Raw genomic sequence first — 25496 nt, 5'->3', positions numbered from 1 at the left:
ATGAAACTTAAGTTTCTGTTCTTTAGAACGTAACCGCCGCGAAACAATCAGAAAATAACGTTTTATTTCTCTCATTCACTCTAACGCTGCAGCATTTGTTGCTGGGTTTCTTATTTGAAGCTTCAATATTGAAACAAGGTCAGGGCTTCGAGGCAGTTTGGCGCGCCTCATAACGCTGTCGTAGCGAGTTCATCCATTAAAACAACAGCCTTGGAGCCTTTAAGCCCCAATAAAACGTGGACAAGAAATCCTTAAAAGTTCTCAGAAAAATTAAAATTTAAACATCTAGAGTTCTGTGATGATTACTAAGTGAACTTTGTGGTGATCTGCTGTTTCCAAGATCAAAAGTTAACTTTCTTGTTTGTATAAAAGTTGCTTTATTGTTTTCTACTAACTATTAAAATGATATACAGGGAAAAAACTGTATTTCACACACTGTTGTACTATTAGTATGGAGTTACACTGCTGGGAATAGTTGACATAAAGTGTGGTAGCTACACCATCAGATGCTCCATATTTACTGCCGTAACGGTTTATCGCGTGTGTGTGTGTGTGTTGCAGTCAGGAGCAGGAGAACTCGATCCCCAGCGGCGCTCCAGAGAGTCTGACCTTCAAGGAGCGCCAGCGTCTCTTCTCTCAGGGGAAGGAGGTTTCCAACAAGGTCAAAGCTTCACGCAAACTCATGGAGCTGGAGAACGAGCTCAACACCAAGTAGTAGACCCCCCCGGAGCCTTTTCGCTTCCCAGCGCCACCTGGACGCCCACATCACCACGGTAACGTTCAGGTGCCGCTGGGACAAAACCGGGGTCGAGAGAGCCGGTTGCTCGCTTCGCCTACCGCTGACCGTCTCCTCCTGTTTGTGTTGTTTTCCCCTTTTATTTTTTTATTTTAATCATTGAATAACTGGACCATTCACTTTTTTTGACGTAGCTATATCGTTGCAATAGGAGAGACATTAATGGCTTAAAACAATTCTTCCCCTCGTTAAGGTCTGTCAAAGATATATAATGATAAAGCACTGTAAAAAAGTTTTAATTATATCTAGTGAGAATTTGAGAATCACACGACAAAGGGGGGGGATCTATTTTTGTTTGTAAAATGGTTCTTGGGGCGACGGGTGGAGAAAGGTTTATGCTCATTTTAATTTTTTTTTAAATAGCTTACTGAAATATGAACAATTTTATGGTGTTATTTTATGCTCTTTTTCTGCATCATGTTGTTTTCACACTTTTAATTTCCTTCTCGCCAGCAGAAATGGCCACGGTTGAGCTCCAGACCAATCTTTATTTTCTTTATTTCTTGTTTTTTTTAAAAAATTAAAATTCTCAGTGAGTGAAAACACTGTTATTTCATTCCGTAGCAAGAAAGCATGGGATTTTTTTTTTTTTTTTTTTTGTGATGTTTTAGATAAAGCTTTGGAGGATTCTCCAGAGGAGGATCTTACAGTCCAGAGAAGAATCTTTTAAGTGCACAACATTACTGTAAATATTTGGGTCCACAACTGTCTCACTCTTTTACTACTGTAGAAACCTGCCAGGCTACTAAAAACTTCAAAACTAATGTGATTTAACAGCATTTTGGTGACAGAAGCTCTAACAGGAAATTCTGCCAAAACTGGATTGTCTCCCCACTGCTCCTCACCGTCAGTGGAGTTAAATTTTTAAATGTTTTTTTGCCCCAACTTGAGGTAACTTTAATTGTATTTGTTTTTAATAAAAATCGTTTTTTTTTTTTCTTCTTTTTTTTTTTGCAGAGTTGTGTGAGATTAATTTGACTGATTGTTCTCTAAATTCAAGCCAGAGAAGGAACTCACTCACTGTCTCTCACGATGAATTAACAAATATTTATTTCAAACCTTGTGGGAAAAAAACATACTTGCACAAAAACACTTATGTTTATTAAATATGTATCGGCAAACTGTTCTGAGGAGTGGATTACATTTGGGACCTCTCGTACTGTGGTAATAATCTGTTTTTTTTCTCTTTATTAGAGACAGAAAAGTGTTTTTACACCAGCTGTAGTTGGAGGGATCCAGGTGTGTTTTTTTTTTTTTTTTTTTAGGACTGGAGTTAAGGTGACAGAATTGTGATTGTACAAAATATATATACACAATTTCCATAATCACATTCACCACCACTGCTGCTCTGCTGATGTAGAAAAGAAATGCACTTCGAACCCGCAGTGTGTCCCTTATTTTTATTTTTTTTTTTTAAAGAAAAAGAAAAAATAGTGATGTTTCAAATGTATCTCTCTTCTGCAGTTTGTTTGAGTGACTCCATCCTGTGTGTGGATTTATTCTATTTTTCTCTCCAGGAGCCTCCACTAAAACATGATGAGATAAGATGCTGTTATAACTGACCTGTAAAAAAACAAACAAAAAAACACTACAGACGCGTCGCCTCTTCCTCCTCCTCCTCCTCCTCTTCCTCCTCTTCCTCCTCCCCCCCACCACCCAACCACAACAACTCCTTTTTAGGTTTCAAAATGGAACTGAATCATTTAAATGGTTTCATGTTTAGCCTTTTGTAAATCATTAATAAATACAGATTTTTCAACAGTGCAGGCTGGAAGTGTGGTCTTTTGTCACTGAAATAAAAATATATCATCATCATCATCATCATCATCACACTACATCACAGAAACAGGTGGAAAGTAAGTATGTTTAAGTGCCAAAATTCTACGTAACTATTTCCATTTTATGGTGCTTTATAATTCTAGTTTTCTACGTTACTCGGCTACATCAGGCAGCTACAGTATACTTGTCCAATTAGGGTTTTATATAAACATCTCCATAATTTCGCTTTTCTTTTTTTTTTTTACATGTTGCTAATACTTTTGTTTTTAAGTGAGAAAACATTAATGCAGGACTTCTAACTGAATATGTTGTGTGTGTGTGATACTTTTACCTGAGAAGAAAATTGGAATAAAAATACATAAGTACATTAATACTTACGGTTCCACTGTTTAACCGTTTCAAGCTAATTTTGTAATATTTTTACTGTCCTATGTGACAATTTCTCAGTGACATAAGGAGAAGGGTCCGACTGCAGACCTTCCTGACACCCTCAGTTCTGTGAGCCAATGAGGTTTGAGCATGAGTAGAAAGGTTCTGTTATAGGAAGTATATAAACTTCGACTTATTTCATCTCAGCAGTTCACTAAAATCCATGTCTGAACAGATTTCAGGGGAGAAATAGGTCACCCAGCATCTGAATTTTCACTCAGATTACACCCACAAGGCCTAATTTAAAAGTTAGTACCTACTTTCCTCATGCAGGTACGACTGCTGCCGGTGTTACATCAGATCTGGTGACCCATCAGATTCTGTGACCGGCAGTGTTGGAAGAAGTACTCATATCCTTTACTTAAGAAAAAGTATCCCATGTATAAGATAAATTTAACAAAGTACATCATTAATACTGATCAGTCAGCACATAAACAGCATTGTAATATATCAGTCAAAGTCTGATTTTCTGCAAAATTAGTACTTTTACTTTAGTACTTTATGTAAATTTAGCTGGTAATACTGCTATACTTAAGTATGATTTTAAATGCAGGATTTTTCCACTTGTGATAAAGTACTTTTAAATTGTGGTATTGACAGTGGTATTGAGTACTTCTTCCAACACTGCAGGTCACCAAACACGGTGTAACACCGGTTACACTGCTGTCTGTCAGCGAACGACTACAGTTATTACTGATGTTATATGTGGTTAATGTCTGGTTAGTGTTGGGGAAAGATCATAGGTTTGGGTTAAAAATTTCACTTGAAACGTAGTTAGTACTTCCGTAAAGTTAGCAGTAACAGTAAATAACACGACAACGTTTTTTAAAAATGTCCCGACTCGAGGTCGGAGGCGGGAATCGAACAACGATTTCCGGCAGTAGAGTCCACTGTTTACCCGGCTGGTAATACCGTAAGACCAGTAACAGAAACGCGTCTGACATGACAACCTGTTACTGAACAAAGTCTTTCAAACAAGACTTTTGAAACTGTTAACGTCTAACGTCCGTTTTGACCGTTTAAAGTCTTTTAACGGTCTCCCAATAAAGACAATAGACATGGCGGCATAAGCGATGATGACGTCGACACGCTTCAACGTCTTCCTCGTGGCGTGTAACGTTACATTACACATAACTTCCTTTGGAAAATCAATTTTTTTAAACAAAAAAATTGAAGAAAGAAACGTTTTACACCGGATGAGTAAACAGCAGTCAACCGTTCAAAGGTTATTTTTATTAGCGGGAGTTTCTCTATAGGGTTTCATGTGTCAGGATGGCCGAGCGGTCTAAGGCGCTGCGTTCAGGTCGCAGTCTCCCCTGGAGGCGTGGGTTCGAATCCCACTTCTGACAATAACTTTTTTTCCTTCAGTCACCATGTAAATAAGTAATGATCACATTTATGAGACGGAACAGAGCAACAAGTCTGCTATAAATGACTTAGAAATCCACCTACTGCTCCACATACTGTGGTTCAATCACATTTGTGTCTGTATATATAAACGTATACAGGTTATGTGAGATTTAAAAGATAAAAAGGATTTGTTTTTGACCTTTTAGTAATAAACAAACTACTTCGTTAATCTGGGATGTGACCCATCTGAAATAAAGTGCAGTTTACTAAAAAAAAAACCTTCAAGCTTCCTCAAAGATCATTGAACAAAAAAAAAAAAAAAAACACAGAAAGCTTTTTGTTATTCACACTTTTTCATAACGGTACAAAAAGCTCCAACAGCAGCAATGACTTGTGTTTATCACTGGTTTAACAGACGGATCCTCACACAGCAGCGTCATATTCAGGACTTCCTGTTAACAATCGTAGCTCAACAGCACACTCTGGTGACAGAATGAACTGTAATGTCTGTAGGGGTCATTTCAGGACTTTGTGTTAATTTTAGCCTTTAGCTTAAACTGCTCTTTATACACCCACGACTGACGGAGCCGATCCCAGCTGACGATGGGCGACAGGCTGTACTGGTGGCGGTAAAATAAATATCAATAAGGATTTAATTTTGTAGCTGAAACAGTTTCTCTGCATTCAACTCAAAATTTATTCAGCACAAGGCATTAATTATAAACAGTTTAAACCAAAACTGACCCAAAAGGTCATTAAAACTCAAAATTAACAAAGATATATTTACAAATTAATAAAACAAAATGTCTGCTTGGCTACTTTATATTTTGTTAACTTTCTCAAAGACAAACATTACAGTTCTCATTATCCAACTTTTTTTTTATATATAACATAAATCACTTTCAACAGTTAAATGGATACATGAAATAACTTTGATCACAACATGTACCGCATTAATGTAAACAAGCTGGATGAGAAAAACACCTCATTTAAATCTTAATAAGAGTTCAACTATAGAAAAAATATTTGAACTGTTCACTAACTCAGATTGAGTGTTTGAGGAAAATAACAGAAACTAATCCAACAAAACATACTGGTTACACCTTAAAGAAATACAACTAAGTTGACCTAATAATGTCTGAAGGAAAACAAAAGGTATAAATGTTAATTACTACATGTAAGTACATGCATGTGATCTTTCCCATTACAGCGGTTTTACAGATGTGTCACTTCGTCTCACTTGTATTAATCTGAAGCTGGATGATGTGACGTCACTCCAACCAGGAAACTTGTTGCCTTCACATCAGGAAACCTGTGACAGAAGAGAACAGAAACACCTCAAAGACTCATACTGAACATTGTTGTTAACTATTTTACAAATAATTCTGTGGTGTTTTAGATAAATACATTTCTACAAACTTCCAGTCAGCAACTAGTCTTAGTTCATTTCATTAGTGTATAAAAATTAATTAAAATCATTAATTAAAATCAACTTGGACAGATTTTAAATATGTTCAGTCTCTTAACAAAATACTTGCATATCCATGAACACTTTGTTTTTGGTCACTATAATTAAATCTTCCACTCTATACTGGCTGTGAACAAGGGCTGCAGCTGACATGTTATTTTCATTATTAATTGATCTGCAGATTAGTTTCTTGATTAATCAATTCATCATTGAGTCTACAAAATAGTGAAAAAATGGCATTTTTTTTAGAGGCCGCTGTGATGTCTTCGGTTTAAAATATTAAATATGCTTTCAAATATGGAAGATTAACAAAAAAATGTTCATTTTGAGAAGCTGGAACCAGAAAATGTTGTAGCTTGAAAAATGACTGAAACGATCCGTTGACTGATCAATCAATTAATGGACTAATTGTTGCTGTATTGTGAAGTGATCACCCCTGACTGAAACTACTCTATAAAATCAATCTTTTTAGTAGCAGACTCCTTGTTTTAGTCCTTCAGCTGCAGCTCAGCGAGTAAACAACAGGCCTCATGCAAGAACATTTTCATACTTTTATCCTTAAACTTACTTTTTTCTGTCAGGTTTGCTCGTACAAGTGTTTCAAGTTGGATTCTTCCTGAACTTGTTGTGAATCCCTCATTAGAGCCTGATGAACGCCACCTGATCATGAGGAGGTGTGCATTCATGATATTTGATCATTAAAATAATGAACGCCTCTAAAATTGCCATATAAGGCAGCATGTCCTGCTCAGGTTATGAGCGAGTTACATTCATAAAAATGTTACCAAAGAGTAAAAACAGGAATTTCACACCGTGGAACAATTTAGGGATTTGATTGACCTGATTTCCTCAGACTTCTGAATCATCATTTTAGCTTTGGCTGAACTTTTGAATAAATTTTTTTGCAGAATGAGGACCGTGGATTTTGTCCCACATCTGTTACAGTGAAGTTGTAATAGTAGGGGATTAATTCATATCCAGCATCAACAGGAGGAATAATCACAGTAATCAATAACACACATATCTCAAGTGAGTATGGTATTATGATTGCCATGAAAAATTATGAACCTAACCTTTAAACATTATGAGATGGTTTGAAAGTCTTGCTGCCTTCCTCAAGGGATGAAGTTTTCAACTATTCTGCACAAACTCCGTCCTTTGAGAAGCTATGAAATATGGCTGAAATATCCTGGAATTGAGTTAAGATTTTCTTGGTCAAACTTTTGTTTCCATTGTCAAGGATTAAGTTTTACGCACAATTATTTCAGACATCAATGATGCTGAAGATTTAGTCCTAATAATTAGTCACTGCGGGTTAGTGCAGCTAAGAGTTGGATTGTTTTAACATTTTCTGGGATGATGCTACCAAGTGCAAGTGAAAAGTCCAATTTTCATATTTTCTCTGCATTTTTCTTCCAGGTTTGACTTTTCTGATAACATAGCTTGTAAATGTTTGATGTTCCCATCAGCACGAATGTAACCCTTTGAAAACCTGTAAACTGGCCTTATTTACATGTTACAGACACAACATACTGACGGTTTTACTGAGTTTAACAGGAAACAACAGACAATCTTTCAGTTTAAGTCATGAAATGTTGAACTATTCTGTCTTACACTGACTAGATCCGGACACAACACCGGGTGGCATCTTCCCTTCAGCTTCATCAGAGACCTCAGAGGAAAGATCTGACTTCCCATCCAAGCCTTCATCTTCCGGGACACAGTCTTCCTCACTGTCAGGGGCTGGAGGTGGAGCTTTACAGGGGCTCTGCTCCTGGAACCTGAATGCATCAGACATGAATTAAAGTTTTATGCAGAGTATTTACCTTGAAAATGTGCAAACATATTCATGTATGCATTGTCAACACTGAACATGGGTCACTACTTTCAAATCTGTATAGATGTTTGCTGAAAAATACCCTGATTTTTAAAAGGAGGTAATTTGAACCATTTTTCTGTGCCCTGCTGCAACAAGTTTCTTTAAGTCAGTTTAGTTATAAAACTAAAGAGAAAAATGAAGGGGAAAAGGCAAAAGAACTATTAATTTTGCTGCGGATCAGTCTTTCTATTAAAAACAAAATTGAAAAAGTTGTGAATGATCATTTTTATACTGAGATTTTAAAATTACTTCCAAATTATTTATTCAGTTTTTAACCTATTTTATATCATAAAAAATAATGAGCCCAGCAATAAGTATTGACAAATACATTTTATACTGCTTCATGTTAAGGCTGCAACACACAGTTATTTTTTATTATCTATTAATCTGTAAATTATTTTCTTGATTAATCAATTAGTTGTTTGGTCTATAAAATGTTCGAAAATAGTGAAAAATGACTGGAGATGATTATCAGAAATACTCACATCTGAGAAGCTGGAATGAGAGAATTTGGAAATTTTCTTCTTAAAAAATGACTCAAAAATGATTAATCAATTATCGAAATAGTTTCATTTAATAGTTGGCAACCAATCATTAATTGTTGCAGTTCTACTTTACTTGTCTCATAATAGTGAGGTGTAATAGAATATAGAATTCCAATTCATTGTGAGAAGTGAAACATACATAACTGAAGGGCCGACTTAAAGTTGCCCAATAAAAAGTGTATTAAAGATAAGAATACAGGTTGATGGGAGCGTACCTCAGTCCTAGCATGACGTCTATATAACCAGCATGTCCAGCATCCACCAGCTCCTTGGAAACATGGACGCCATTTGCCAGAATGTCCACCTTCCAGTGCGTGTTTGATACAAACTCTCTAAAGAAGATCTGAAGGTCCCTCTGGTACAAACACTGCTGAAAGAAAACCGCTGCCTCATCAGTCCACTGTCCGTCCAATCCAACTGGCTTCACCCCTCTCAGGATGCAGGGGTATGTCACTTTCGGGAGTTTCATTGCCTCCTCTGGAAGCCTCTTCAGCTTGGAGATATCGTTGTATGGCATGCATTCGCAATGGCCGTAATCTGCCAGGTTTAAGACTACTGTGGTGTCAACATGTACAATTTCAGCCCTGCACCACTTGTTCTTGGTGTCTGATTTCAACATGCAGCAGGCACCAGGGATGAGTTGGGCTTCAGGAAGAGGAGACATCTGCCCAGGGAGGTCGTCAAACATGATGGACACTTTGTTCATTACCAGAAGCAAGTCTTCCAGAACAACGCAAAACTCGAAGGGTGTAGCCACTGCAGCAGCAATGCCAGAATATGCTTTGTCTATATGGATAGGAGCAAAGGTGAGCTGACAAGGGCTTGTGTCCAAGATAAGTTCTCCTTCTGCTGCCTTATTTTGGGTTTCTGCTGGGGATCTGATTATCTCCTCATTTTCCCGCAGTGAGGCTGTGATTTGATGAATGAGGAACAGTCCATTCATGACTATTTCAACCATCCAAAGGTTATCGACTTCTGAATAACACACAAACACCAGCTTGACTTCTTTGTCTATCATCGGTTTGAGAGTTTCATGCCACCATTTGTTAGCATGCTCTCCCTCACTGAACCCAAGGCAGTTCATCCTGCACAACACGGCAAGGTTTGGGATTTTTGTCATGTCACTGCACTGTCGTCGGATGGAGCCACTTGGAATTTCTTCTGTTAATCCATAATCCACCAGGAGGACCTGGCATTTGTCCTGACCTACATGTTGAACAACAGCCCTCTTCCACTGGTTGTCCTTGTACACATGAACTAAGCACTTGAGGCCTTGTTTGATATCCTCTTCAGCCACCATGTCACACTTGTGTAGGTTTTCAGCAATGTGGCTTTCCAATGCAGCAAGGAGGACACTGGTTTTATTAAGCCTCACATAAAAATTGCCATTACTCAAGACCGACAGAACAGCACCGTTCTCCGTGTCTTTAGCTTGAGTAGTCAGAGTTATGGCTTCATCTGCACCATCATTCTTCATTCTGACAGAGGATTTTGAGGTTTTCCTTTGAATCTTCTTAGAATCACTCTTATTTCTGGTGGGTGTTCTGCTATAGCGCCTGCAGGATTTTACCTTCAGTTTGGTTGACAGTGTGACAGGTGGTGGTTTTCGGCTGAGATTTTCCCCTTCAATGGTCCTAGCTTCAGATTCAGTTCTTGTTTCATCCTCTCTAACTTTGAGGGAGGTCTGTTCACTGGATCTCACTTTCTCCTCTATTTCAGATGAACTTGCAGAAGCCTCTTCTTCCCTTTTGGTTGCAGTGCTAGTTTCAACGGCTGCTTCAAGTGCCGCTGAAAGACCAACTGCTCCACCAAGAACCTCAACCTTGACTTTCCAATGAGTTTCATATTGACGGACAAAGTCAACCATGAGAGGCTTCTCCATTACAGCATTGGTGAAAGAAGCGTCATTTTCGTAAGTGCTTGTGTCCAACAGGGAGCATGATATGCTGAATCTTGGCTGAGAGAGATATTCCTTTGGTATTGAGTAAATCTTCTCCTTACCAATGACTGCCGAGTTTCCGTAGTCCACAAACTCAACTTTGAAACAGGTCCCTTCATAGTCCTTCACAACTGAACGATACAGAGCACCGTCCTCCTCATACTCAGCCAGAACAAGGTCATTGATTCTCAGTGATGGGGTAGTCTTCAAGGATTCTCTGGAGACACCTGAGCTGAGATCTTCACCCATTTTCAAGATGGCAGGTTCATCCTCTGACAGCTGAAGGAAAAATCTGTCGACTGAGTCAATGTGGGAGATAAAACACTTCACCCTGAAGCCCACGCTCACTTTTATGTTGGGCAAACATGAGAGCTGAGGGATCTCTGCTTCCTCGGTGTGTTGAGGCTGTTCTGTCTTTGTATCATGGTTCTCCCTTTGTTGTTTTACTTTTGTGATTTTGTTCTGAGCCTTCACATAGGTTTTTATGTTTTCTTTCTTTTTTTGGGGTGCACTCTCAATATGAGTGCCTCTGTAGGTGTTGGATGTGGGAGAATTTGAAGACTGCTCTTTAGGTTGACACTTGGACTTGACTGGAGTCTTCATGCCTTTTTTGTGGAGAGTTGAACATTTTGTCTTTGTGCTGCTCGTGTTGAAACTCACAACTGTCTTTGGTTTGGGTGAAAGACTGAGAATGAGCTCCTTTACCTTCTCATTGATGTTAACATCTCCATCAAACAGCTCAACATCAAATGAACCATCGTTGCGCTTTCCAACTATGACAGCTCTCACTAGCTTGTTGAGTATGGCTCCATCAAGCCATTCTTTAACATCTGCATAGAGCTCTTTCTTGGACACTGAAGCAAGGTTACATTTCACAGCTTGCATGGGTGTGTACAATAAATGAGCAGAGTCTCTGGGAATAAACATGACGTGGGTTTTCTCAGATATGTTTGTGTTTCCATAATCCACAAAGAACACACTGAGATGCAGAGGTGACTGAACAGGATGTGCCAAGCCCCTGTACCATATTCCATCCAAGTATTTTGCCAGGCACAGCTTCCTTACAACAGCCCTCCTACTGGCTTGCTTCATTTTCTCACTCTCCTCCGAGATTTTCTTTCCAAGCTCTTCAATAATTTCAGTGTTTCTCTCAAGGTGGCAGTAGACTTCCCACTGGCTACTAACATGAGTGACGTAGACTTGTTCTTTGCTTTTGATGTCTAGGTTGAATGAAGAGTAGACAAAAGACTCAGGAAACACTGTTGACAGTTGCTTTGTTGAGACTGTTGCTTCTCTTGCCAGGCCCTGTTCCACAAGCACTTTTGTTATGCTCTGCTGAGTTTGGGTGTTGTAGAGGTCAACAACATTGTACAGCTCTTTGTTTTTCACATTCAACTGAGAGACAACTTTACATCTTAGATGTCCAGTGCTGTCGTTGGAAAACGTTTTCAGAGATTTGCACACCTCTGGATTCCACTCCCAACAGCTCTTGGTTTCAACAGGTTCAATCAGGTTGTAAAGGCTGCACCTGAAAGCTTGTCCTTCCAGATCAACATGTTCTGGCATAATGGTCTGAAGGTTGTGCTCCTTGATTTGGATGGTAAAGCCATAGTCAACCAATATCACTCTGGCATGGCTTTTCTGCCTATCTGTGATGAAGGCCCTGTACCATTTTCCGTCCAGGGGTGACTTGGCAACACAACATGAATCCCCAGACTGGAGGGGGACCGTGTGAGTCGTGTAATACTGCTGTACTTCACTCATCAGTTCCTCTAAAGCCGGAACCTTATCTAGAGGTTGGCACCAAAAATCTGATGGAGAGTTGATGTAGGAGCAACACACAGCAAACTCACAACCAGGCTTGATGCTTAAAGGTTTGAAGCTCGTAGCCACTTGGGCCTTCTTGATTTCATTTTTGCTTGTGTTCTCAATCTGCTCATAATCCTCCCATTCTGCATTCCCATTGATGTCTAATGTCACACTATGTCTTGGGCATCTTGTTTTTTCTGTCACCTCAGTTTTATTTTGTATCATAGGCTCTATACGAAGGTTGTTCCAGTATTCAGCTTGTTTTGAAGAGATCAGGAACTCACTGATACTCTGACTGGTGTCACTTCCCATCTCATAGAGATCAACAACAAATTTGTTTCTTCTCATCTGGACAACATGGACTAGCAGGGCTTTGTCGGACACAGCTCGTCTGAAAAAGTCAGAGGTAGTGCTGGTCCAGACTTCATCCAAAGGAACAACATTAACAAGAGTACAACAGATGGCAAACGCTGATTTGCTGGAAAATGTCTCAGGTATCTTCTTGATCAACATATGTGGCACTTTCTCAATGTTCCCAAAATCAATAAATAGAACTTCAGCTCCATGTTCAAGAGTGTCAGTCACTACACCCCTGTAGAAATGCATGTCTTCCTCATACACTGCACAGCACAGTGTTCCAAGATCAGGATCTACCAGTGTGTCTTCATCCAGCTTCACTTGATTAAAGTGATCTGCCATTTTTGTCATCATTTCTTCAAACTCATCATTGCGTTTTTGTGTTCTAATCCAGAAGTGGTTAGGATTCTGGACATGCTCGACGTAGCCCACAAACACAGAGTCTTCCTGCACCTCTTCTTCTTCCAGGGTTTTACTGAACACTTCACCGATGATTGTCTCATAGTATAAATACCCACCCTGAGCTGACAAGTCTTCTGTCTCAAAATCTGACCCAACCTTCATTCTGGGAAGCTCCGGGATTGGCTCTGGTTCCTTCACATGATTATCTTGAGCACTGACTACTGTGATAGAGTACAGATGCTGCTCTTCTTCAAAACAACTGATATCCACATCCAACACTCCTCCAAGCAAGCCTGCCTTGAGGAAACTCAACTGCTGAGTTCTGACTGCCTCATCCTGAATATTCACGGAGGAGAGTGAGCATGGGAACGCCATGATGGGTGTTGAATAGAAATCAGGTGGCAACCTGTGGACGTTCTCAACTTTGACAGATTCAAAGAATCCATAATCAATGAACAACACTCGCACTTGAGAGTTCACTGGGAGAAACTGCACAAAGCCTCTGTACCATTTCCCATCTTTGCCTTTAACTGAGCAGAGAAGACCCAGGTTTTCTGGAGTCTTCTGTTGCTGATCTTTGGCTCTGTACTCACAAACTGCAGCCAGCTTCTTTGACATTTCCCAAAGATCGGTTTCCTTACTAACCATCTGGCAGTAAAACAGGCCAGGGTTAACAGCAGCAGTTACTCGCACTTTAGCACGTGTCCCACAACTCAATTTGGGCCCACAAAAAGACAGAATTTCTTCATATCCCTGCAATCCAGATTTGAAACAAAATTCCTGTCCCCTTGGCTTTTCAATAAGTAAGTCAGGAACCGGATCTATATTTTGTTTGAGTGGCACCTCTGTGAGCATCTCCACCAAGAGGAGGAAAGTGTCTGTGTCCACATGCCTCCCAAAACCATGTCTGACAAGGTCGTCGTTGATGTCAGGGGCTTCCAGTAAGAGGACTTTGTGGGGCAGGAGGGCTTGAATGTAACCTGTGACGTTCCTTCCAATCAGGCTTGAGAGGTAATCTTCCACCACAGAAGAGGAACAGCCATGAAGCAGCAGCACATTTGCAAGAAATCCGTAAACTATCTTGGGAGGCAGAATGAACAGATCGTTTGAACAGGAAGATATGTGGGCAATGTTGACACTCAGGACATTCCCATGATCTATGAGGAACACATCGAACAAGTCCTCTTTTCGGTTCTGAACTCTTCCTCTGTACCAGCGGGCTGAAGTCAAATCTTCCACGAGGCAAAACTCTCCGATATCCACCGCAGCTTTGGTCTTTAGTATGTTCTGTATTTCTCCCTGTAAGATGTTGTAGTCAAGCTCACATATGGTCAGGTACTGTCCCTGGAAGTGTATCAGGGTGGCATCAGGGTTCCAGTCCAAGTGAGTTAACTTGAGGTCCACTGGCCAAAGGGCACGTGGTCCAGACGGACCTGAATCCCGAGACCTGCAGATTTAAGTGGCTTATATTATTACTCTTGAAGATGACTTTTGCATTTTAACATAAACAACTACAGTCACATTTAACATCATTACTGCAGTAACACCGGGTATTCTTGCCTGATTTGTTTAAAGCTAAAATTTCATTAATAAAGATCAAATGTTTGAAAAATATAAAAACAGAATTAAGTGTTTAACTTAAACTTTATGCTACTGAAGAGTAAATATGTAAGTTTACATTGTTGGATGTATTTCCACTAGAACTGCAACTAATGATTATTTTCTTAAAAAAAATTAATCTCATCAGCCAATTATCTTCTCTACTGGTCGATTAATTGTTTAGTGTATACAGTCTCAGAAAACAGTGAGAAAAGACTGATATTTCCCAGGTCAAAGATTTAAATTGCTTTTTTGTCTGATCAGCAGTCCCAAAATCAAATATGTTCAATTTAAAATTATATCACAGAAAAAAAACTGCAAATCCTCACATTTGAGAAGCCGAAGCCAGAAAATCTTTGCCGCTTTTGCTTGAAAATTGAATTAAATTGCTTATTCAGTTATCAAAATTGTTTTTGTTTTCAATTTCCATATTTAATCATACCATACTTTACCATACTTTAACTTTGAAAAATACACTGATAATATAGAACTACATTTTTTGCCATTTATAGGCTTTTTTGTTCTCTTGGCTATTAAAAATGATGGATACAGTTTAGTTTAAATAGTTTTATAGTTAAAATGTAATCATTTGGTCAGTTTATGGTGCAAAATGAAGCCCAACAACCACATCATAGTTTTAGTAAGAACATGCCAGTATTATTTTAATTTTGCCACATTTACTTACTTTTGATGTTCAGAGCCCATCACTGACAACATGGCAGCAGCATCAGCAACGACCAATTAATGAGCAGAACCTGAGAAAATAAAAATGTTGGAGATAATTATTCACTAATATCACAGAAAAGCACACGCACTAAACCAGTGTTGATTTGTGGTCAATAAGGAAAAATGTCACCAGATTTGTCCTTAAAGCAAGCTTGAAATTTAACACATCTGGATGATAATGTGCTTTAAAGCAAACTGGAGCTCACACAAGCTGACAATAATATGGTCTAATACTTGTATAGTGACAAGTAGAGATTTCTAGTGAGGTGCATTTTGTGTTTCCATACATAGACCAAACATAACCCAGAATATGGCTGCAACTAACAATTATTTTCATTATTGATTAACTGATTAGTTGTTTGGTCCATAAAATGTCAGAAAGTGTAGTGAAAAATCTTGATCACTGTTTCTTAAAGCCCAAGGTGGTGTCTTGTTTTGTCCTGACCAACACTCCACAACCCAATAATATTCAGTTTACTATGTAGAAGACAGAGGTGGAAGAAGTACTCAGATCCTTTACTTCAGTAAAAGTACCAATACAGAAATGTAAAAATACTCCATTACAAGTATTGTGAGTACTTTTGAGTGTTTTATTAATTTTACATGTAAGCAAACGTCTCCAGACATGGAAACTGAACACATTCAGGAGTTTGTAGGAGTTGTATTATCTGGTCTTTAGCAGCCAGACTCCCCCTGCTGTCCATAAGAAGTGACGCAACATGAACTCTGATCCTTCAATACAAGTAGAAATATTTCTGTCAGTAAAACAGACAATCTTCATCAACTACACTGTTATGGTTTAGTAAGACCTAAAGTCTGATCTAGAACAAGGAAACACAGGTGTATCCTCTGCAGAACTTTTTTTTAACAGATGGCACCACCCCTTTGATCCAATGTGTTTATTGATTGGTTATTGATTGGTCAGCTGATCTGTTTGGACAGTCAGCAGTCAGGTTGTTGTTGTAATACAGCAGATCAGGAAAACTCACACGTCAAACAACGTCACACAGCTGCGTCTCCTATAAAATCATCCTGAGCCTGAAAAGGACGTCAGACTGTCACAAACTAAATAAGCAATATTTGATTTAAACATATTCTGCAGGCTGCAGCTGTTTTTATTGCTCCTTTATATTAGTTCTATTCTTTCAGAAATTAACAGATTTAAATTGTGTATTTGTGTCTTATTCTGTGACAGACAGACGCTGCTATAGATCTATAATCAAATGATAAATATTGGAGCAGTTATCAGGTGTTTTCCTTCCAGCTATCAATACGTAGAAATTAAGTAACTGTTTAAAGAGTTAATACAGTTGTACATGAATTTTTAGTTTAAACTTCTTGAAAATCTCCTCAAAATAAGGCCGGAGTGAGAGAGGACATCCCTTTTGGTGAATTAAATCCCTCCGTCCTCGCTGGGAGGAGCTGAGACGTGAGTGAGGGAAGCGAGGAGTCACGTTAGCCAAATGAAAAACAGCCAATAACCTTTAAACCTGCTCCTCTGCCTGGAATGAATCAGCACTTGATAAGCCCTCCCTCTTCTTCCTGCTCTCAAACACAACAAGCTCCACTCTGTGCTCATATCTCCTTGTTCCCTCCCCTTCAGATCTATAGTTTGCAGATGGGTGTAACCAACATGTAATGTAGTACAAGAGCTGTCAGGCTGCATTTACTGCAGAAACACATATTGTTAGATCAAAGTTCAAACTTGTGTCACTTCTCAGGAAGTGAACCTTAGACAGTCGTTGCCACTGAGAGCTGAAATGGAGCAGAAAGGAGATCAGCTGGACCGAGAAACCTTCTCTTGTTCGATTTGTCTGGATCTACTGAAGGATCCGGTGACTATTCCCTGTGGACACAGTTACTGCATGAACTGTATTAAAACACACTGGGATGGAGAGGATCAGAGGAAGATCTACAGCTGCCCTCAGTGCAGACAGACCTTCACACCGAGGCCTGTCCTGGGGAAAAACACCATGTTAGCAGCTTTAGTGGAGCAGCTGAAGAAGACTGGACTCCAAGCTGCTGCTGGTGCTCACTGCTATGCTGGACCTGAAGATGTGGCCTGTGATGTCTGCACTGGGAGGAAGCGGAAAGCCCTCAAGTCCTGTCTGACTTGTCCGGCCTCTTACTGTGAGAATCATCTTCAGCCTCACTACCATGTTGATCAATTTAAAAAACACAAGCTGGTCGACCACTCAGAGAAGCTCCAGGAGAACATCTGCTCTCGTCATGATGAGGTGATGAAGATATTCTGCCGTACTGATCAGCAGAGTATCTGTTATCTCTGCACTATGGATGAACATAAAGGCCACGACACAGTCTCAGCTGCAGCAGTGAGGACTGAGAGGCAGAGAGGGCTCGAGGTGAGTCGACAACAAATCCAGCAGAGAATCCAGGACAGAGAGAAAGATGTGAAGCTGCTTCAACAGGAGGTGGAGGCCGTCAGTCGCTCTGCTGATAAAGCAGTGGAGGACAGTGAGAAGATCTTCACTGAGCTGATCCGTCTCATCCAGAAAAGAAGCTCTGATGTGAAGCAGCAGATCAGATCCCAGCAGGAAACTGAAGTGAGTCGAGTCAAAGAGCTTCAGGAGAAGCTGAAGCAGGAGATCACTGAGCTGAAGAGGAAAGACACTGAACTGAAGAGGCTCTCACACACAGAGGATCACACCCAGTTTCTACACAACTACCCCTCACTGTCACAACTCAGTGCATCTACAGACTCATCCAGCATCAATATCCGTCCTCTGAGATACTTTGAGGATGTGACAGCAGCTGTGTCAGAGCTCAGAGATCAACTACAGGACATCCTGAGGCAGAAATGGACAAACATCTCACTGACAGTGACTGAAGTGGACGTTTTACTGCCACAACCAGGACCCAAGACCAGAGCTGAGTTCTTAAAATATTCACGTGAAATCACTCTGGATCCAAACACAGCAAACACATGGCTGTTATTATCTGAGGGGAACAGAAAAGCAAAACGAATGAAACAACAACAGTCTTATTCTAGTCACCTAGACAGATTCATTAATAACGTTCAGGTCCTGAGTAGAGAGAGTCTGACTGGACGTTGTTACTGGGAGGTGGAGTGGAGAGGGGAAGGAGTTGAGGTAGCAGTCGTATACAAGAATATCAGCAGAGCAGGAAGCTCGAAGGAATGTAGATTTGGACGTAATGACAAATCTTGGATGTTATATTGTGACACTGACAGTTATACATTTTGGTTCAACAACATCTCAACTTCTGTCTCAGGTCCTGGTTCCTCCAGAGTAGGAGTGTACCTGGATCACAGAGCAGGTATTCTGTCCTTCTACAGCGTCTCTGAAACCATGACTCTCCTCCACAGAGTCCAGACCACATTCACTCAGCCTCTCTATGCTGGACTTTGGCTTTGTTATAATGAAGCCACAGCTGAGTTGTGTAAACTCAAATAGACAGAAGTCATTTCAGACTTAATGTGTCAGATTCTGTTGTAATTAGGGCCTGAGCCCCAAAGGGGCGAAGACCCTCTTGTATTTGTTCTGTTTGTTTCTTTATTATTCCGCCACTTAAACCCTAAATTTGATCCCCTAAACATGCTCAAAAACTCCCCAAATTTGGTCTGGTGAAAAATTTGATAAAATGTAAAAATTAACCCCCAAAGTGCCAAAATGTGCTCATAGGAATGTAGGAATGTCATAGAGAGATCAAACTAAAACTCAATTATTCGTTTCATCAAGACCTACAAATCATATGCTGACACCCCTGACCTAAATCCAACAGGAAGTCCGCAATAAGCCCATCACAGTATGACTTTGCACCAATTTTGGACCCCGAACAAATGCTATCTCTTCCGAGGGCGTTAATGGTATCGGCTTCAAACTTTAATACATGACTTATGACACTGTGCTGAACAAAAGTTGTTAAAAACTTTGTAATAACTCAAACGGTTTGGATTTTATAAGCCCTGAAAGCTGCAGTGCCACATCACCCTTACAATGTAAACCAATGGGGAGGCATGAACTTTGTGTCAAACTGAGGCTTCTGACGTCTAAATTATAAGTCTGACCACTTTCAAACCTGTATCAATGGATACAAAATGTGATTTTTGATGTAAAATTTGGCCAAAGTCATGGGATTTATGAGGAGATTTCACAAGAAGTGTACTCTAAAATCCTCCTCTCCAACTGCTCCTGGTGATGTCACTCCCTCAGTGCTGTGAAACATTCCGCAATACACACTCATTATAAAATCACAGGAGGAGCAAGAAAAGACTTTAAAACTCACACTCTAATATCTCAAAAACAATAAAAGATAGAAAAAACATGTAAATTCAAGATTTGTAGGTCAAAGTCTCGTTTAAAGTTCAAATGAAGTTTGTATCCAAAACTATGTGGAAGCAGTAAATTATCAAAAAAGTGTGGGTACACATTTCAATCAAACTTTCACCAGGGCATGTGGGTTAAAAGTCTTTACTTTTCTAAAAATAGACGATGAAAATTAGGAAATTAATTTCTTTTACAACCAAACTCCGAGAGTTTTCAATTTACTATTTGAAATTCAAGTGAATGGGCCAAAAATTTGCTTAATTTTGATGCCACAGGTGTGAGCAAGACAGACATGTCTCAACCTGCAGAAAATTCTCATCCTCATACCGTTGAGATTTGATGTTTCACCATGACAGAGGAAGCTGCTATAACTTTATTGTACATGCTCCAGTCTGCACCAAACTTTACATGTTTGATAAGAGTCCCGGCCTGAACACGTCTACATGACAATATTCCATCAGTGATGCAAACTGGTTGAATAGCACCACCTACGAAATTGCAGCAAAGCAGCCCCAGCAGCAGGCAAAATAGTGGACAAAGGAAGTGATGTTTAACTCCTTCCTGCACTGTATGAAAACAGCCGGGTCTGAAGACATCTACATGCCCGTCACAGAAGCCCTTCGACTGCGCCATGCCCCAACATGTGCAGAGGCGCGAGGGCCCATTCGACGCGGCTTGCAGTTTTAATTCTTCATGTTTTTGTCTCCATTGTGTCTGAGAGCTCGTTGCTGTGGTGTTTCTGAACTGCACAGAGATCAGCTGTCAATCAAACTGGGATTGTCAACACTTTTTTTTATTTTCATTTGTTGTTCTGTTGATGTTTTCAGTTTCTTTAAATGTCACTTTTTCCTGTGTGTTTTTATCCATGGAGGCTATCACTGCTCATGATGATGTTTTTAACCTTCACTGATGTTTCTTCAGATGTTAGTTAGTTGCTTCTAAATGTTAGTTTCATGTTTGTATTGATGTATTTGTTTGCTGTTGTTTCTCCACTTCAGCATCTTAAACAGAGAAAATAGCAGAACTTCCTTCATCTTAGATATTTTATTCTCACTTTGTAAATTGATAAAGAAATGTACAATCAAAGTGTAATTATCGTGATAATAATCATTTATTATGTTCTTGTACATTCTGGGTTAAACTAACTGATTGTGTGGATGAAGTGAATCTGTACATGAAATCATTGAACAAGAGTCATTTATCAGACTTTACTGATTGGATGTGTGAACAATCTGAAGCTTTACATAATCAATAAAGATGTTTTTTTCAACAGTGAGCAAAGTATTTTCTTCTGTCTTCATCTCAGGATCTCATTCAAAGCTTCAGGAGAAAATGTGAAACTAAAATGAGAGTTTATTTGAGGCAGTTTTCCTCCTGAAACACCACAAAGTACAAATAACAAACTGATCAAATGTTTTATGTGTAAAATATTGATCTGATAGGTGACTAAAGCTGTCAGATAAATGTAGTGGAGTGGAAGTATAAAGTAGCATCACATGTAAATACTCAAGTAAAGTACAAGTACCTCAAAATTGTACTTAACTAAGTACATTTACTCACAAGTACTGCACTTACTTTCCACCATCTGGTAGAAAATGAAATAAACCAGAAAAAGTCACATTTGAGAAGCTGGAATCAGAGAAATTTGACAGCAAACAATCAATCAATTACCAAAGTAGTCCTGTCTGGTTTGTGTTCACAATCTTTAGAGGAAGGGTCGGCGGAACAACAAGCTTTCTCTCCAAAAATACAACATGATTGTATTTTTGTTTTGTGTTTTTCTATTTTGACATTTGTATAATTGTTACTGATTATGTGATGGATTGTACAGTGTCTACAACTGCTTCAACAAGGGAGGAGTCACGTTAGCCAAATGAAGAACAGCCAGTATCCCTTTAAACCTGCTCCTCTGCCTGGAATGAATCAGCACTTGATAAGCCCTCCCTCTTCTTCCTGCTCTCAAACACAACAAGCTCCACTCTGTGCTCATATCTCCTTGTTCCCTCCCCTTCAGATCTATAGTTTGCAGATGGGTGTAACCAATATGTAATGTAATACAAGAGCTGCAGGCTGCAGAAACATATGTTGTTCAGATCAGAGCTCAAACTAGTTTCACTTCTCAGGAAGTGAAAGTCAGACAGTCGTTGTCACTGAGAGCTGAAATGGAGCAGAAAGGAGATCAGCTGGACCGAGAAACCTTCTCTTGTTCGATCTGTCTGGATCTACTGAAGGATCCGGTGGCTATTGCCTGTGGACACAGTTACTGCATGAACTGTATTAAAGGCTTCTGGGATGGAGAGGATCAGAGGAAGATCTACAGCTGCCCTCAGTGCAGACAGACCTTCACACCGAGGCCTGTCCTGATGAAAAACACCATGTTAGCAGCTTTAGTGGAGCAGCTGAAGAAGACTGGACTCCAAGCTGCTCCTGCTGATCACTGCTATGCTGGACCTGAAGATGTGGCCTGTGATGTCTGCACTGGGAGGAAGCTGAAAGCCCTCAAGTCCTGTCTGACTTGCTCGGCCTCTTACTGTGAGAAACACCTTCAGCCTCATTATGATGCAGCTCCATTAAAGAAACACAAGCTGGTCGACCCCTCAGAGAAGCTTCAGGAGAACATCTGCTCTCGTCATGATGAGGTGATGAAGATGTTCTGCCGTACTGATCAGCAGAGTATCTGTTATCTCTGCTCTGTGGATGAACATAGAGGCCACGACACAGTCTCAGCTGCAGCAGAAAGGACTGAGAGGCAGAGAGAGCTCGAGGTGAGTCGACAACAAATCCAGCAGAGAATCCAGGACAGAGAGAAAGATGTGAAGCTGCTTCAACAGGAGGTGGAGGCCGTCAGTCGCTCTGCTGATAAAGCAGTGGAGGACAGTGAGAAGATCTTCACTGAGCTGATCCGTCTCATCCAGAAAAGAAGCTCTGATGTGAAGCAGCAGATCAGATCCCAGCAGGAAACTGAAGTGAGTCGAGTCAAAGAGCTTCAGGAGAAGCTGAAGCAGGAGATCACTGAGCTGAAGAGTGAAGACGCTGAACTGAAGAAGCTCTCACACACAGAGGATCACACCCAGTTTCTACTCAACTACCCCTCACTGTCACAACTCAGTGAACCTACAAGCTCATCCAGCATCAATATCCGTCCTCTGAGATACTTTGAGGATGTGACAGCAGCTGTGTCAGAGCTCAAAGATCAACTACAGGACATCCTGAGGGAGAAATGGACAAACATCTCACTGACAGTGACTGAAGTGGACGTTTTACTGTCACAACCAGAACCCAAGACCAGAGCTGAGTTCTTAAAATATTCACGTGAAATCACTCTGGATCCAAACACAGCAAACACATATCTATTATTATCCGAGGGGAACAGAAAAGCAGAACTAATGAAACAACAACAGTCTTATTTTAGTCACCCAGAAAGATTCACTGGATATCATCAGGTCCTGAGTAGAGAGAGTCTGACTGGACGTTGTTACTGGGAGGTGGAGAGGAGAGGGGATGGAGTTGAGGTAGCAGTCGCATACAAGAATATCAGCAGAGCAGGAGACTTGGATGAATGTGGATTTGGACGTAATGACAAATCTTGGTCTTTAGATTTTGACACTAACAGTTATACATTTTGGTTCAACAGTATCTCAACTCCCGTCTCAGGTCCTTGGTCCTCCAGAGTAGGAGTGTACCTGGATCACAGAGCAGGTATTCTGTCCTTCTACAGCATCTCTGAAACCATGACTCTCCTCCACAGAGTCCAGACCACATTCACTCAGCCTCTCTATGCTGGACTTTGGCTTTCTTATGATGGAGACACAGCTGAGTTGTGTAAACTCAAATAGACAGAAGTCATTTCAGACTTCATGTGTCAGATTCTGTTGTAATTCTTCATGTTTTTGTCTCCATTGTTTCTGAGAGCTTGTTGCTGTGGTGTTTCTGAACTGCACAGAGATCAGCTGTCAATTAAACTGGGATTGTCAACACTTTTTTCTTTTCATTTGTTGTTCTGTTGATGTTTTCAGTTTCTTTAAATGTCACTTTTTCCTGTGTGTTTTTATCCATGGGGGCTATCACTGCTCATGATGATGTTTTTAACCTTTACTGACGTTTCTTCAGATGAAAATATAAACTTCTCTTTGTTCTAAATGTTAGTTTCATGTTTGTATTGATGTATTTGTTTGCTGTTGTTTCTCCACTTCAGCGTCTTAAACAGAGAAAATAGCAGAACTTCCTTCATCATAGATATTTTGTTCTCACTTTGTAAATTGATAAAGAAATGTATAATCAAACTGTAATTATCATGATAATAATCATTTATTATGTTCTTGTACATTCTGGGTTAAACTACCTGATTGTGAGGATGAAGTGAATCTGTACATGAAATCATTGAACAAGAGTCATTTAACAGACTTTACTGATCGATGTGTGAACAATCTGAAGCTTTACATAATCAATAAAGATGTTTTTTCAACAGTGAGCAAAGTATTTTCTTCTGTCTTCATCTCAGGATCTCATTCAAAGCTTCTGGAGAAAATGTGAAACTAAAATGAGAGTTTATTTGAGGCAGTTTTCCTCCTGAAACACCACAAAGTACAAATAACAAACTGATCAAATGTTTTATGTGTAAAATATTGATCTGATAGGTGACTAAAGCTGTCAGATAAATGTAGTGGAGTGGAAGTATAAAGTAGCATCACATGGAAATACTCACGTAAAGTACAAGTACCTCAAAATTGTACTTAAGTACAGTACTTGTGAGTAAATGTACTTAGTTACTTTCCACCATCTGGTAGAAAACTAAATAAACCAGAAAAAGTCACATTTGAGAAGCTGGAATCAGAGAAATTTGACAGCAAACAATCAATCAATTACCAAAGTAGTTGGTAATTAATAGTTGGAAACTAATCAATTTATCGACTTAGTTCTGGGTTAGAGCTGCAATTATCCTGTTGATATTGGCTGTGTGTGTGTGTTTCCTGTTACATGTGCAGCTATGTGACAGGGCAGGAGTTTCTATTTGACTGTGTTGTGTTGATGTTTTGGGGTTTTTCATTGTTTTGTGGTATATTTAATGTATATTGGGTGTATGCTTTGTGCTTATATTATTATATTTATATTGCTTATGTTACCTATGCTCTCATGTTTATGCCTGTATTCTTTTATTTTGTTTTTCCATGTAAAGGACACTGAGGTTACTTGTAATAAAATGTGCTATATAAATAAAATTACCATTTTTTAATGTAACTTTGAGCCCATTGTTCTCATGGACAGGCAGTAAATCAAAACATTGCACTGAAATATAGTTGTTTCTGTGATATGCAGTCTGCTTTTTATCAAATGAAGTGATTATATATGACTCTTCAGTGCCAGTAGTTAAAAAAAAGAAAAGCACCATTTTCCTTTACTTGCAGTTTGTCCCAGTTCCCGCAATTTTAACCAAAAAACGCTAAAAAAGCAAATTGTATCGCAATTTTTAAGAAAAGCCGCACTAAATCAAACATTTTAGCAATAATTACAACTGTGAAATCCTGGAGGGAAACTTTAAGCTTCTGGTGAAATACTTTAACATTTTGGTCCCACAGCAGCTAACTGTTAGCCCTCCAGATGTGCAGCTAACTTAAAACTCCAGTCAGAAGTTTAGCTTTTAGCCATCTAGGCTGAACGTTAGCATTTGATTTAGACAAGGATAAACATTTTTAACTCAGAAACTTGGTGAACAGTAGTTTCCCTGAATGTACAGGGCAGCAGAGGATAACTGAAGTGCGCACGCGGACTTTTTCACGGCGGTTTGACATTCAGATGATGTAAAACTAGCAGAGACGAGCTAACATCGTTAGCATGCTAGCCGACACTGAAGCTAACGTCACAGCTCGTGTAACGGCTGTCCTGTCGGTACACCGGGTCTGTTTTTACCTCTAATTAACCTCAGTGACCGGGAGCTTCTGTTATTTAACGACATCTTGTCTGACTGCAGCTTCTTCTGTCATATTTCTGACGGTTTCTTACCTTCTGCTGCGGCTCAGGTGAGCAACCTGTAGCTTCATCACTTCACTGCAGTCTGACCTCATTTCCTGCCAAAGGCTCGTGTCACGCTTTTATTTATTTATTTATTTATTT

The 25496-nt window shown here is 39.6% G+C and overlaps 4 protein-coding genes and 1 non-coding gene across 21 annotated transcripts in view; 4 read left to right on the top strand and 1 right to left on the bottom strand.

Annotated features, from left to right (window-relative positions):
- The window catches only part of afdna (afadin, adherens junction formation factor a), a 108271-nt gene extending 105711 nt beyond the window's left edge, over positions 1–2560 (top strand). For 16 of the 17 annotated variants that reach the window (XM_044376321.1, XM_044376324.1, XM_044376320.1 and 13 more), the window contains one exon: positions 562–2560. In XM_044376321.1, coding sequence (XP_044232256.1) covers positions 562–715 — 154 coding nt within the window. In that variant the 3' untranslated portion in view covers positions 716–2560. The remainder of the gene's footprint in view (positions 1–561) is intronic. The other variant, XM_044376319.1, reaches the window with a different exon arrangement.
- A 1710-nt stretch (positions 2561–4270) lies between these two features.
- trnal-cag lies at positions 4271–4353 on the top strand. Its single transcript has one exon. It is a non-coding gene; the product is annotated as a tRNA-Leu (tRNA).
- A 652-nt stretch (positions 4354–5005) lies between these two features.
- tdrd15 (tudor domain containing 15) lies at positions 5006–25469 on the bottom strand. Its single transcript, XM_044376296.1, has 5 exons — positions 25386–25469; positions 15038–15107; positions 8462–14200; positions 7437–7603; positions 5006–5666 (listed from the first exon to the last, which is right to left on the bottom strand). Exons 2-5 carry the CDS (start codon positions 15067–15069, stop codon positions 5653–5655), a joined length of 5952 nt encoding a protein of 1983 aa, XP_044232231.1. The 5' UTR covers positions 15070–15107; positions 25386–25469; the 3' UTR covers positions 5006–5652.
- On the top strand, positions 15644–18550 carry LOC122999454 (tripartite motif-containing protein 16-like). Its single transcript, XM_044376393.1, has one exon. The coding sequence runs from the start codon at positions 16839–16841 to the stop codon at positions 18510–18512; it is 1674 nt and encodes a 557-aa protein (XP_044232328.1). The 5' UTR covers positions 15644–16838; the 3' UTR covers positions 18513–18550.
- LOC122999453 (tripartite motif-containing protein 16-like) lies at positions 20892–23221 on the top strand. Its single transcript, XM_044376392.1, has one exon. The coding sequence runs from the start codon at positions 21548–21550 to the stop codon at positions 23219–23221; it is 1674 nt and encodes a 557-aa protein (XP_044232327.1). The 5' UTR covers positions 20892–21547.
- Positions 25470–25496: the final 27 nt, after the last annotated feature.

This window comes from Thunnus albacares, chromosome 16, assembly GCF_914725855.1.
Source record: "Thunnus albacares chromosome 16, fThuAlb1.1, whole genome shotgun sequence".
Taxonomy (NCBI): Eukaryota; Metazoa; Chordata; class Actinopteri; order Scombriformes; family Scombridae; genus Thunnus; species Thunnus albacares.
Note: the sequence above shows the minus strand (reverse complement) of the source record. Positions and strands in the feature narration are given on the sequence as shown.

Bases quoted from the DNA above. Each gene is read 5' to 3' on its own strand.
- tdrd15 (XM_044376296.1), bottom strand. From the start codon at position 15,069: ATGTTGTCAGTGATGGGCTCTGAACATCAAAA. The intron at 14,201-15,037 runs GTAAGTAAATGT...TTAAATCTGCAG, and splicing joins ATGGGCTCTGAACATCAAAA to GTCTCGGGATTCAGGTCCGT. The intron at 7,604-8,461 runs GTACGCTCCCAT...TGATGCATTCAG, and splicing joins GACGTCATGCTAGGACTGAG to GTTCCAGGAGCAGAGCCCCT.
- LOC122999454 (XM_044376393.1), top strand. From the start codon at position 16,839: ATGGAGCAGAAAGGAGATCAGCTGGACCGAGAAACCTTCTCTTGTTCG.
- LOC122999453 (XM_044376392.1), top strand. From the start codon at position 21,548: ATGGAGCAGAAAGGAGATCAGCTGGACCGAGAAACCTTCTCTTGTTCG.